The sequence below is a fragment of the Littorina saxatilis genome, linkage group LG14, assembly GCF_037325665.1.
Source record: "Littorina saxatilis isolate snail1 linkage group LG14, US_GU_Lsax_2.0, whole genome shotgun sequence".
Lineage (NCBI taxonomy): Eukaryota > Metazoa > Mollusca > Gastropoda > Littorinimorpha > Littorinidae > Littorina > Littorina saxatilis.
The window spans coordinates 40098191-40113190 of NC_090258.1; the positions used below are offsets into that span (position 1 = coordinate 40098191).

Genomic DNA, 15000 nt, shown 5'->3' on the forward strand with positions numbered 1-15000 from the left:
AAGCGATGGGACAATAAAGTAATGGAAATGAAATGAACACGAAAGTGCATACTGGTTGTGTTCTCTTTATCAGCTTGAATTTAGATCACTTTGAAGTTAAACCAACCAAGGGAAAAACCAAAACAAACACCCTTATGGTATCAACCGATTAACATTTCAAACAAATGACTTGTATTATATTACATACCCATTCAGTGTCTTACCTTTGCGCCCCCGGCCCCCCACAGGTGAAGAGGACGCTGACGGGCAGGAAGAAGATTGACCGCGAGAGACTGGTGGAGGAGGAGGACGATGACGACAACTACGGGCCCCAGAACTACGGAGAGGGCTACGTGGATGGTAGCCCGGGCCTCGGGCAAGCCGGGCCACAGAAGCCCGCGGGCAAGGACGGCTACCAGGATCCCAACGTCAAGCCGGCCAAGCCCGGAGAGCCGCTGAGGATCAAGCCTGGCCTGAAGAATGACATGGTGACTGATGCCCTCAAGGCGCCTGGGTCCGCGGCTAGCAGAGCTACTGGAGGGCCTTACCACAACAACAGCGGAACCGCCGTGCCACCTGGTGAGTTGAAGAAACGTGTAAAAGGGTTGGGAGGAGAGGGAGGAGGGAAGAAAGGGGGGATGTGTCGCAAGGAGAAGAGTCTCTGAGTCATCAAGCTCAGAACGACATGGTGACTGATACCTTGAAGGTACCCGGGTCCGCGGCTAGCAGAGCTACTGGTGCCTGCCTGGTGAGTTTGAGAAACGTGTTGAACGGGGACTGGGGGGGGGGGGGGGGAGTCGCAGGGAGAAGAGTCTCTGGGGATGAAGCCCGGCCTGCAAAACGACATGGTGACTGATGCCCTCAAGGAGCCTGGGTCCGCAGCTAGCAAAGCTACTGGAGGGGCCTTACCACAACAACAGTGAAACAGCCGTGCCACCTGGTGAGTTGGAGAATTGTTTGGGATGGGGGAAGCGGGAGGGGTATGTTAAGGACACAGGGAGTGGAACCACTGATGATCTGAAGACGCCTGGGTTCGCAGCTAGCAAAGCTACTAGAGGGGCCTTACCGCAACAACAGTGAAACAGCCGTGCCACCTGGTGAGTTGGAGAATTGTTTGGGATGGGGGAAGCGGGAGGGGTATGTTAAGGACACAGGGAGTGGAACCACTGATGATCTGAAGACGCCTGGGTTCGCAGCAAAGCAGAGCTACTGGATGACCTTACCACTACAACAGCGGAACAGCCTAGGGAGCTAGTTGTTTGCGGAGGCGGGAGGGGGTTTTAAGGGCGCAGGGAGCGAAATCAATGATGCGCTGAAGGCGCCTGGTTTCGCGGCATGCAGAGCAATTGGAAGGCCTTACCACAACAACAGCGGGAGGAACGTTTTAAAGGAAAGGTGGGTTGGATGGGAGGACTAGAAGCAGCAAGAACCGCTGAGGATTGAGCCCAGCCTTGAAGAACGGCATGGTGACTGATGCCTTGACGGCGCCCGGGTCCGCGGCTAGCAGAGCCACTGATGTCTTTCTTTCTTAGGTTAGGCGGCTTTGCGGCTTGTTGGTCCGAGGGCACTGAGGGTTTGAGATTTCATGGATTGGGGCTTGCGGACACTAGGCCTTACAGGAACGCTTTAGAACGGTGCAGTGCTAGTTGCATTGGGGGGGGGGGGGGGGGTGTTTGGAGAGGGTAAAAGAGGTTCAAAGCTCAAGAAGTTGGTTTTTTGTGAGTGTGTGTATATATGTTACAGGCATTAAGTGAAACCAGGCATTACGCGTAATGCCTAAAATGTTCAGGCATTACGCGTAATGCCTGTGAACACTAGGCATTACACGTAATGCCTAAAAATACCAGGCATTACGTGTAATGCCTGAAAATCATTGCCAGGCATTACACGTAATGCCTGAAACCTGTTGGTTTAAACACAATTTTATTCAAAATACATGACATGAAGCAATTGACAAAAATGCAGCTAGGACACACAAAAGAGAACAGAAAAACAAAAACTAAAACTCAATGATAATTATTACTTATGTTAAATATGTAATTGATGCAACAACAATGAGAGGCGGGTTTACGTTCTCCTGCACACAAACATACACAATACCAGTACGTGGGCTAATCCTTCAAGTTAGTCGACCAGATTCAGCAATAAAGGATTGGACCAACTCGAAAATCAATGTATTTATGCGAAATGAATGTTGCTCGCTGCCTCTTAATAATGTTTCCACGTGTCTAAAATTGGCAGGCAGTTAGTTAATTGTGGACATACGAGCATTTTCAAACAACGTGCAGTATAACAAGTAATGTTCAGCTGTTTCGTTCCGGTTACCGCACGCACACTGTGGGTTATCTTTTAAATGGCGTTTGCATAAATCGGAATTGAGGTTACTCATGTTTAAACGCATTCTGCTGTGTTGTATTTCTATATGTCTTTTTCCAAAATAATAATAAACTGGCACATAATGATGAGGACTTTGTAAATAATGCTTAAACTCGCTAATTGAGTTTGTGGTTTTAACCACATCAGGCAGATCATTCCATAAAATTGTAGTCGAAGGAACGAAGGATGTTCGGAAGATTTCTGTCCTGTGAGCTGGTACAAATCTTTCAAGTGGTCGTCTTCTGTGATAAGGATTTAAGGATGAAACTAGTGGTGGCAAAAGGTCAACTAAATATAGGGGACATTTACCATGAACCATTTTATGATATAATATCAATTTATGTTGTCTTCGGCGTTCCTTTAGACTACAAAATCCGCTTTCTTTGTAAATCTTACCATGACTAGTTCTCCGCACACCGCCAATTATAATACGTAAAGCTTTAAACCTGAAACCTGTCACGGGCATAAAGTGAAACCAGGAATTACGTGTAATGCCTGAATATCGTTTGATAGAATAGGTCAAACAACAACACCTTTGACTCTCGCTCGTTTCTTCTTCTTCTGACACTCTGCGCACAGAGATTTGTAAAGTGGGGTTCACGTAGGACAGGGTCCAGATTGAATTCATCTTGCTAAAACAACAACACCATGTCAATGTACCCGAGCGCTACATTCAAACTACTAAAGATCGTGAACAACTTACGTCGAATAATAATAACAAATCTCCCTTATGAGAAAAAGCCCGTTTACACAGTGTTTCTCAAGCGAACATTAAGTAATAATTTGATATCGTAGCTTTCAACAGTCCCGGTATGTGAAATAACACAACGCAATTTTCTTATTAGCTGTTTTTGTTCCAGCAAGAACAGTCAGTGTACAGTAAGCCTTTTTTGTTACCTCCCTTTGATATTATAATTATATGTCAATTTTGTTTGTTTGTTTGTTTGCTTAACGCCCAGCCGACCACGAAAGGCCATATCAGGGCGTTGCTGCTTTGACATATAACGTGCGCCACACACAAGACAGAAGTCGCAGCACAGGCTTCATGTCTCACCCAGTCACATTATTCTGACACCGGACCAACCAGTCCTAGCACTAACCCCATAATGCCAGACGCCAGGCGGAGCAGCCACTAGATTGCCAATTTTAAAGTCTTAGGTATGACCCGGCCGGGGTTCGAACCCACGACCTCCCGATCACGGGGCGGACGCCTTACCACTAGGCCAACCGTGCCGGTATGTGTCAATTACTCTATCAGAGACAGCATTGGAGATAACCCGGTTTCAGTATTTTTTCACGATAGACGTAGAGCTGAATACCAACACTCAAATCTGTTTTTGACAAACACCACACATCACTTACTTTCCCAAGAGATGATACTCATGACGTGACTTTATCGTTTTCTGGAAGGCAGCTTTTACTTCTTCGATTGTTCTGAAGTACACAGCTTTCGGAAGCAACTTTCTGCCGTCCTTTTCATAATGTTCAAACAAACGTCGAGTAAACAATTGTCCTTTTTCATTATCCTCCATGGTGACGAATAAGCAACTGGTGAAAACTCGACTGGAAATATTGGACCTCGGCTTTCCATTGTGACATGCACTCACACTTACGTGAAATTCAAACTGTGGTGAACACTATGTCAGAAATACAATATTTTGCATTGCGAACCATCACTCATAATCGCAAAATAAAATGTGCATTCATTTCAAAGGTCACTTGATTGAATGTTATAGTTACTATGTTCACACCATGACATTTTGTCAACACTTTGTCCTTAAAAAATGTTTTCACTGTCATCCAAGAGGTAATGTGTATTGCCTGAATTGCTTCAGGCAATAAGCGTAATTTTGAGAGTCAAATTTCAGGCATTACGTGTAATGCCTGGTATTTTTAGGCATTACGTGTAATGCCTAGTGGTCACAGGCATTACGCGTAATGCCTGAACATTTTAGGCATTACGCGTAATGCCTGGTTTCACTTAATGCCTGTAACATATATATGTTGTCTTTGTTTAGGTGTGTAAGCAGGGCTCGATCTAGTGGGGTTTCTTTGGTTCCGGGAGTCCCCCCTCCCCCACCCCACCCCCTTTACCCGACAAATATACCTTTTACTCAAGAAGACACCCTAAATACCCCTTTCAAATCCTTTATTTCAACAGCGTTTCCCAGACCTCCCGCATGGCCAACAGCTGCCTAATTTTGGAAGTCCCTCCCTCTCATACACTAGTTCTACTTCTAGCCCTGGTATGTGAACATCAGGCATGGTAATTGTCCGCCGAAAGGCAAGTTTCCGCCGAAATTGCTTTTTGATCAGCCGAAAAAAGCAAAAGTGTCCGCCAAAAAAGTAAATGGGGGAGGCAAAAATGGTTCTAAAAACTGAATTTAATGGTAAACTTGGAGCTCAGATGACACCAAATTGCACCATTTGGGTTCTTTGGAGAAACACATTCCGGGGGTGGGGAGGTGGGGGGGGGGAGGAATGCTCGCGCCGTCGACTTTGCTATTTCTTGCAAAAATTCAGCCTTTTTTTACTTTTTTTCAATGTCCATGTCTGGAACATGCAAACATGCCTGTCTTTGTGTTCTCTGCAGGCCAGTACACCTCCGAACCATTCTTCGGCAAGTGGAAGGCAGTGGTGAAGATGTTGTGGTCCTACCAGTACCTGTCTGTTCTCTTCGTCGCGTGGTTCATGGGCTTTGGCATCGGTCTCATCTTCACCTTCCTCTTCTGGCATCTCCAGGTGGGTGTAGGGGGTGTTAAGGTATGGGTGGGGGGGGTGTGTGGGGGTGACTTGCTTTAGGTATGAGGATTTGTTCAGTCACTAATGAACAAAACAATGTTCTACAAATCTTCCTGTAATGCATTTGTAACCGAGTGCCGAAACACTACGATCACCTCGGGAGGCGAAGTGCAATCAAACAGGATTGAAAATGTTAGGGCTAATTTCTTAGCCCTATAAGAACTGTTATGCAAACCCGAAGGTTTCCATGAACATACAGACAATCGGAAACCACCAGACCCCATCACAAACAGAATTCCACAATACACCGGTGTTGACTTTTAAAGGCCAACAACTCGGGTGCAGAGTCTGCTGTGAAAGGAGCGGTAGCCTCCCCTGTCACACATTAAGCATGATATTCAAGGAAGAAAGTCGACTTTATGTTAGTAATAGGCGAAGTCTTCACGAAGTCAACTTCAGGCTCACCTAAGGGTGGCCTTTACACACACAAAACCGACACAGTCTCGAGCTGACCTATGGTCTAACCAAAAGAACAACAGTCCAAGGAAATAATGGTCCACGGATGATAAGAATTCACAGAATATAATGACGATGACTTTTTCCACATGATCGGGGCGCTAGCTACTTTCATCTGTTTACATGTCGCTACCGTTCCTTCCCTCGCGCCCCCTAATTGGCGTAGAGGCGCGTCCCCCGGGTGGTGGATGGGGGAGCCTTCTCTACTAACTTCTGAGAGAAGGTCGCATCACTCTCGATGCCGTGAACCTAATTAGGATCTTTTTCTTGTTTCTTTATTTCTGCCTCACCAAAGTCCTTTTACTTTCCTTTTCTCACCCATAAAATTCTTCATTTATTACCCTTGTTAAGTGGTTCTTGTATAGAATATAGTCAATGTTTGTAAAGATTTTAGTCAAGCAGTATGTAAGAAATGTTTAGTCCTTTGTGCTGGAAACTTGCATTCTCCCAGTAAGGTCATATATTGTACTACGTTGCAAGCCCCTGGAGCAATTTTTTGATTAGTGCTTTTGTGAACAAGAAACACTTAACAAGTGGCTCTATACCATCTCCCCCCTTTCCCCTATCCCATCTCCCCCCTTTCCCTCGTCGCGATATAACCTTCGTGGTTGAAAACGACGTTAAACACCAAATAAAGAAAAGAAACCGTTCCTTCCCCCCCCCCCCCTCTTTCCCCTGCTAGTTTTGTCTTGTTCTTTGCTTGGTTTGTTTGGACTCTGATTTTGATCCAGATAGTTCTATAGTATATCTGCATAATGCTATGTCCGACATAACAAGAAATTCCTCCGATAGGAACTTCACCCTCGTCAAAGGGAAATAACCTTCTCAGTTGGTGGCAGTGAGAATGGTTATTTCCCTTTGACCAACGGGGGTGTCCGTCTATACCAGGCCTTGTATAATTTTAATCCACCAATAACTCCCTAACCGTGTGTTTGACTGGTCCCAATTTTTGTAAGGACCGTCTCAGGAATGTATAGAACCTGTTCACCAAGTTTGGTGACGATCGGTCCGTTCATTCTTGAGATCTACTTGCGAACACAAACACATCGAGTGAAACCTATACACACCCCTATACCGGGGGTGTAATAATTGTGGTTTTCTTGCAACCGCGTAGGGCACGTAATATTAGCGTTCGCTTGAGTTCGTGTCCTTAGTGTTTCTCGTTTCATTATTGTATGATGTTTAATTGAATAAAAACCTTGTTTAAACCAGGATCTGGGAGGATCGCCCACTCTGTTCGGTGTGGCCTCCGTCATTAATCACATCTCGGAGCTGCTGGCTTACTTCATGAGCAGCAAATTCCTCATCACTTTTGGTGAGTATAGCTTACCATCGTTTTCAAAGACATGTCCCTGATAGGTCATATTTACCTGTGAGAACGTTAAGCTATAATAGTCAGTCAACATCGTCGTCGTCGTCATCATCGTCATCATCATCATCATCATCATCATCATCATCATCATCATCATCATCATCATCAACATCATCATCATCATCATAATCACCATCATCATCGTCGTCGTCGTCATCATCGTCTTCGTCGTTGTTCATGTTATTCAAATGGCTAATGTCGTCATTATCTTTATCAACCGTTATGTTTGGTTGGTGCTTTTTGCTTAGATTTTAAGAATGTTTTATTTAAAGCCTGCATTCTGGTTGAGCTAGCCAAACGTGAATTATTTCTTTTCTGCAGGTAAATTGTAATTTCATTTAGTTCGCGATATAAGACTGGCTAAAAAATTTTTTTTAAAAACCTTTAAAAAAAACCTGTCCGCCAAACGACACAAAAAGATGCCGGCAAATTAAAGCCAGCTTTCATGACAAACTTTCCGTCAGGAAAAAAAAGAATGATCTGCATAGAACTGTTGACTGTGCGAGAGAGCTGACACAGCCTGGTGTAAGCCTTGGCTTACAGTGTGAGAGTCTGAGTACTGGCGACCAAACTGAGCAGCCAGCCATCATTGATTCACTCCGCCACAATCATCACTCAAGCGTCAGACCGAATATCGATTTCTCTGTAAGTCTGAGGAAAGGGGGGGGGTGGGGGGGTTGAGTACAGACCCTCTTCCCTCCCACGCGTACTGACAAACACTAACGCACACATAGAGTTCTTTTCTGTCCTCGATCACTTCCTTTATATAGATCTCTCTCCTTTTCGCTCTCAAAATCCATTACTTTTTTGGGGACTTCTCCCTTCTGTTTATCTCCTTTATCGATATCACAGAGATTCTACAAACTGCGGGGATAGGTGCAGACACCCCCTTGCACCCCCCCTCCCCCCCCCCACACGCACACACACACACACACATATGCACACAAAAATGCACATATACAGACTACTACTACTACACACACACACACACACACACACACACACACACACACACACACACACACACACACACACACACACACACACACACTCACGCCGATATTTTGTTCACGTTTTACTTCCAGAGGGCTCAGGAACTAAAACAATACTAGGCACAAATCAAACACAAACGCAGGCATTATCACCACAACTACACCCCTCTCTCTCTCTCTCTGTCTGTCTGTCTGTCTGTCTGTCTGTCTCTCTCTCTCTCTCTCTCTCTCTCTCTCTCTCTCTCTCTCTCTCTCTCTCTTCTTCCTCCTCCTCCATTCCCATCTCCCTCCAACCTTTTAGGCTTCCAGTTTCTCCTCTCTAAGTTTATTTCGGATCAGCATCCTGTATTTCGATCCCCTACTGGTCTATGCTTGTTAAGTATTTTCCTGTAAGGTTTATCCAGCTTTCCCCATGAATTTCCTTTGAGAATAGGGAAGGGATAACGCAGAAATTTACGGCTTTTTTGCCCCAGACAGTTAATCTGAAACAAGAGATGATTCAATCCCCGCCATCGACAGTTACTGCGTTGCCATTGTTAAAGTTTTCTGGTTTATGATCTCTTTGTGAAACTTTCCTCAGACAAAAACCAATATAGCGTCAGTGCTATAAAGCGGACATTTTTGATATTATGGAGGGAAGCATTATTAGAGTAAGACTCTGGTTTATGATCTCTGTCTCTTTGTGAAACTTTCCTCAGACAAAAACCAATATAGCGTCAGTGCTATAAAGCGGACATTTTTGATATTATGGAGGGAAGCATTATTAGAGTAAGACTCTGGTTTATGATCTCTGTCTCTTTGTGAAACTTTCCTCAGACAAAAACCAATATAGCGTCAGTGCTATAAAGCGGACATTTTTGATGGAGGGAAGCAATATTAGAGTGAAACTCTGGTTTATGATCTCTGTCTATTTGTGAAACTTTCCTCAGACAAAAACCAATATAGCGTCAGTGCTATAAAGCGGACATTTTTGATATTATGGAGGGAAGCATTATTAGAGTAAGACTCTGGTTTATGATTGTCACGATCGGGTGACAGAGACCAGGAAAGTGTCACTCAGTGGAGTGCCTGTTCTTGGTCGATTATGATAGAAAGCGCCTGTACGTGATATTGGGCTACAGCAGAGTTTGCTGACAGTGCTCAACGAGCACGGATGTTTCGTAGCGCACGAGTTTCACAGTGGGGTTTTTTTTGCTGTCATAGGGCTGACGGTTTTTTCGCTGACAGCGCGCACGGGATTTTCACGATTGAGTTTCTCGTGTCTTTTTTCTGCTTGGGAGGCAGAATTGTGTATAGCTGGACTGGTTTTGTGACAAGGTCAGTCACGTGTTATTGGCTAGGTTGTCTGGGAGAGACACAAGGGCGGCGCACTTGACACCCAGCGGCAGAAGGGGAAGGATCTAATACACAGTTTCTAGAGTATGATGGTTTTTCACCGAATATTGTATTCGGCACTCTAGGGGAGCTTCCACTAGTTATTCCTTCTCACTGCCACATATTTTGCTGAGGACAAGTCGTCAACATTCCTTCGTCGGCGATGGCTTTCGCATAAGGATTCGACAAGGGGTTCTGGAGGTTTTTGGTCACTGTTGACGAACAGAGGCTGTTCCAGGGAGGAGGCGGACTTTGCTTCCATTGAGAGTACAATCATAGGCTTTTGAGGTAATAAATCATTATTTAACGCTGTTGATGAGTCTGTGTTGTGGAATGAAATACTCTCTGTTGTTCTTTCCAGGTTAGCGCATAATTTACTCTCTGTGACGCTAAAATACTAATCTGTATATGGTTTTTGCAGATAGGGAGAGAAGGACGGAAAATGACTGTTTTGTTGTTGTAAAAAGTCCGTTTTGTGCAGGCCCACGTGCTCGATGAGGTATTTAAAGATGACACGTTTTAAGGTGGTGGGTGAGGGGTAGCTGACATGTTTAGTGCACCGATGCTTTCTGTTTGCAGCCTTCGTTCGTTCGTTTCGTTTCGTGTTCCTGTAACTGCTGCACGGCTGCCTTTGGCGGGACACTGCTAGCCGCAGACGTTGGAACTGGGACCTGAGGAAGCTACGCTAACCGGCTAACCAGCAAACCGGCTAACCAGCAGACCGGCTAACCAGCGAACCGGCTAACCAGCAACCCGGCTAACCAGCATACCGGCTAACCAGCATACAGAAAGAAAGCTAAGTGCACCGTGTCTTACGCACCCCGTTGACCACCGTTGTCTTTTCTTATCTGTGATTTCATTGGAGTAGTGACAACGTGGGGGTGTTGACCCCTGCATGAACTAGAGCTTTTTGAACAGAACATTCTCATTTGACTGTATTTACACGGGATCAGCGTGTTACTATAATTTTCTTTATACTACTGGCATTTTGTCAGTGATCACGGGTTTTTTACGTGTTGAGAACGTAAAAGGAACATATTTTGAGTGAAGGCTCGAGGGAGGTGGCGAGTTTATACATAAACAGGCGTCTGAAACTTATACTTTTGTTGACTCTATTTAATTGTATGACTGCGAGAGTGGATCGTGGTGTGGTTAGTTAATTAGTAGTAATTAACCGGTTCATAATCACCTTAAGTGATATATTGAAACGTGACACATGGGGGCCAAGCCGGGATTTACTCAGTTAATTTCCAACTGATAAAGACCCACCAATTAAGGATAACTAAGAGCAGATAATCGCGTCAGTGCTCGACTTATTTTCTGCTTGGTGCTACCCTTTTTTGTATAGTTTTGATCATATACCACACCTTAAGCGATTCACATCTTGCAGGAAATGTAAATTGTAATTTGTGAGTTATTGTATGCGCTAACTGTGATTACTTCCCTTTCCTTTGTTTGTGAATCTTTGTTGTTGTACGTTCAGAGTTTTCCGTTGCAGAGAGCTGAGCGGGGTTAGCGGATTTGTTATTCGTTTTACTCAGTTTTCTCTACATTGTTGTTTCTCATTCTGTAAAAGGTTACATTTCTACCGTCTTGTTTTACTTGGATTTTTCTCCATATTTTGACTTTGTTGAAATTTTGGGGGGGAAGGGTCCGAGGACTGCTGTCCTAACCTAGGCTGTGGGAAACACTCTGTTTCACCGCAAAAAGCAGCCGATAAAGTAGGCCACGGCTGTGGGAAACACTTTGTTTCACCGCAAAAAGCAGCCATAAAGTAGGCTACGCGTTTTGTTCTACACCGTTTGGATTTTTCTTCTGCATTTTCCGGTTGCTGGATTTTTGTATCCACCGCTTTCATCACCGCGTGTTCTAGCTATAGCTGCGTTAGACTTACTTTTGTGATAAAGCTTTGCTAAACTAACCATGGCTACAGGGGGATCTCCTACGAAGAGATTAACTTTTGAGACTCCTGGTAGCGAGGAACAGACAGAGCGAGACGCACGCGTTAGAGCGCGTAGTTTGCTTAAGCGCAAGGAGTTAGAACGTAAGGAAGACATAGAGCGACAGACGAGAAAAGAAGAGCTTGACAGACAAGAACGACAGGCCGAACGTGAGAGACAGGAACGACAAGACGAACGTGACAGACAAGAACGGAAAGAGAAAGATGAACGAGACAGACAAGAAAAGAAAGAGAAAGATGAACGAGACAGACAAGAAAGGGAACGACAGACCGAACGTGACCGACAGGATAAGAAAGACGAGCTTGACAGACAGGAACGACAGGCCGAACGTGACAGACAGGACAAACAGGCGGATCGCGATCACCAGCTAGAGCTAGCTAGGCTACAGGCCGAGAAGGGTACGCTTACTCAGGCTAGCGCGCCGACATTTGTTGCCGACCGTACGAGACTGCCGACGTTCGACGATGACAAGGACGAGCTCGACGACTTTTTACGCCGGTTTGAGCGCATTGCATCTGACCAGAAGTGGGAAGAGGCCACGTGGGCTAGCCGCCTTAGCACCTGTTTAAAAGGACGCGCATTGCAGCTCTACAACGCTTTGGATGACGACGAGGCGAGAGACTATCAGGCACTAAAGAAGGCGTTACTCCAGCGCTTCAACCTGACTGCGGAAGCCTACAGACGACGTCTGCGTAACAGCAAGAGACTGAGCGGCGAGCTGAGCCATCAGTTTGTGGCACGCCTTAATCTCTACCTGCGGCGCTGGGTGGAGATGGCCGAAAAGGACTGGACCGTCAACGACCTTGCCGACCTCATTGTCATGGAACAACTGATGTCCAGCCTGCGACCTGAGGTGGTGACCTTTGTGCAGGAACACCAGCCTAAGACTACTCAGGAAGCAGCCGACTGGATCAGAGTACACGAGGACGCCCAGGCGATCTCTGGCAAATCTTCAGGCTCACGGCCGGGAAAATCGGGAAATTCAGGTTCTTCAGGACCCAAGGACGGGAAGGACGATCAGGGACACAAAGGATCAAGTTCCAGAACTGACATCCAGTGTTATTACTGCAACAAGCGGGGCCACGTGAAGAAGGACTGCCACAGGAGACAGGCTGACCAGAAGGGCGTACACTTTGTTGGCAGTGAGGAGTTAAGGGACGTCACGAGCTCATGCACAATTCCACAACTCTGCGTTCCGTGCTCCAGGAAACATTTCCAGCCCCACTGCAACGTCTACGTTAACGGAGTGAAGGGCGAAGGTCTGCGGGACACAGGGGCAGACATGATAGTGGTTCGGGCGAGTCTAGTTCCAGCTATGGCCTACACAGGAGACAGCATCAGGGTGAGAATGGCCGAGGCATCTCACGCTTACGACTTGAACACGGCAGTGATCAAGGTCGTAACCCCGTTGTTCACGGGGACCATTGTGGCCGTCGTCATGGACGATCCTCCATGCGACCTGCTCATTGGGAACCGGGTTCAGTTTGTGGACGGCGTCACCAGGGAGGTTCCCGTTTATCGGTCTCCCGACGTCATTTCAGTGCTCACGCGGGCACAGGCGGAGCGAGAGGACAAACCTCTCAAACCCCTACCTGCTGCACGAGCTGCCCTGGGGAACGTGACCCCCGCGCTTCTCGCGAAGGCTCAGGCATCTGATCCGACATTAGCAACTCCTCGGGAGCACGCGAAGTCGGGGAAGGTGAAGCTGAGCGGGAAGCATGGGAGGTCAAGGTTCCTCAGGGACAAGAAGTTGCTCTACCGGGAGTTCAGCAACCAAGAAGGTACATTCAAACAGGTTGTCGTGCCTCGCGAGTTTCGCGAGGGTGTCATGGCAACGGCACACGACTCGATTCTGGGAGGTCATCTTGGCACCAAGAAGACCACGGATCGTGTCTGGCGCCACTTTTACTGGCCAGGCATCTGCACGGATGTCCGACGTTTCTGTGCGTCCTGCGATAAGTGCCAGAAGGTGGTTGCCAAAGGAAGGGTGAGGAAGGTCCCCTTGGAGAAGATGCCGCTCATCGACGAACCCTTTCGTCGGGTGGCAGTGGACATCATCGGGCCCATCTTGCCTGCGTCTGAGGACGGAAACAGATACATTTTGACCATGGTGGACTACGCTACTCGATACCCAGAGGCGATCCCTCTGAAATCGATTGAAGCCACGCGAGTAGCTGAGGCTCTGGTTACTATGTGGTCCCGGCTGGGAATTCCATCAGAGGTACTCACCGACAGAGGCACGCAGTTCACGGGAGGAGTGATGGCGGAGGCAGCACGACTGCTATCACTGGAGCAGCACTTCACCACTCCTTACCATGCTCAGTGCAACGGACTGGTGGAAAGGTTCAATGGCACCTTGAAGACCATGCTGAGGAAACTAGCTCAGGAGAAACCACGCACGTGGGACAGGTACATCCCAGCATTGCTTTTTGCATACCGCGAGGTTCCTCAGGAGAGCTTGGGCTTTTCCCCATTTGAGTTGTTGTACGGCAGACAGGTACGCGGTCCCATGGCTATCCTGCGTCAGGCTTGGACGGACGAAGAAGCTGACGAGGAGGTGCAGACGACAGCGACCTACATCGTAGAACTCAGGAACAGGATTGAAGAGACCTGCAAACTGGCTCAAGAGAACCTGGGAAGAGCAGCACAGCGTTACGCGCGAGGATTCGACCGCAAGGCACGGCCGCGCAGCTTCAAGATTGGAGAACGGGTGTTGCTACTTTTACCTGTCAAACACAACAAGCTACAACTGCAGTGGCAAGGACCTTTTGAGGTGACAGCGAGGGTGGGCCAGAACGACTACAGGATCATGATGCACGGGAAAGCACGCCTGTACCACGCCAACCTGCTGCGCGCCTACATAGAGAGGACAGCCTACGGGGAGAAGAACAAAGACCAGAAGAACAAAGACAAGAAGACAGAGAAGGTTGCAGTCATCAGGGGTGAAACGAGGGGTTGCTCGTTCTTGAGGACGACCTTTCTGTCTGGAGACGGACCATCAACCTCTGCAATATCTTCAGGTTGCAAGGTTGGCAAACGCCAGACTTATGCGCTGGGCGTTGATTCTCCAACCGTACCAATTCACGGTACGCGTCATTCCGGGCGCCAACAATGTTGGAGCTGACTTTCTCTCTCGGGCTGTAGAGGAGAACATGACTGTGAGCGAAACCGAGGTTTCGTCTTGAAGAGGGGAGGTGTGTCACGATCGGGTGACAGAGACCAAGAAAGTGTCACTCAGTGGAGTGCCTGTTCTTGGTCGATTATGATAGAAAGCGCCTGTACGTGATATTGGGCTACAGCAGAGTTTGCTGACAGTGCTCAACGAGCACGGATGTTTCGTAGCGCACGAGTTTCACAGTGGTTTTTTTTGCTGTCATAGGGCTGACGGTTTTTCGCTGACAGCGCGCACGGGATTTTCACGGATTGAGTTTCTCGTGTCTTTTTTCTGCTTGGGAGGCAGAATTGTGTATAGCTGGACTGGTTTTGTGACAAGGTCAGTCACGTGTTATTGGCTAGGTTGTCTGGGAGAGACACAAGGGCGGCGCACTTGACACCCAGCGGCAGAAGGGGAAGGATCTAATACACAGTTTCTAGAGTATGATGGTTTTTCACCGAATATTGTATTCGGCACTCTAGGGGAGCTTCCACTAGTTATTCCTTCTCACTGCCACATATTTTGCTGAGGACA

At 47.0% G+C, this 15000-nt stretch overlaps 1 protein-coding gene across 1 annotated transcript in view; it reads left to right on the plus strand.

The window, feature by feature from the left end:
* LOC138947757 (major facilitator superfamily domain-containing protein 6-like) overlaps positions 1–15000 on the plus strand; it is a gene marked incomplete in the record, with an annotated part of 72434 nt that overhangs the window by 31067 nt on the left and 26367 nt on the right. Inside the window, 3 exon segments of the mRNA XM_070319316.1 lie at positions 228–558; positions 4949–5097; positions 6826–6928. Coding sequence (XP_070175417.1) covers positions 228–558; positions 4949–5097; positions 6826–6928 — 583 coding nt within the window.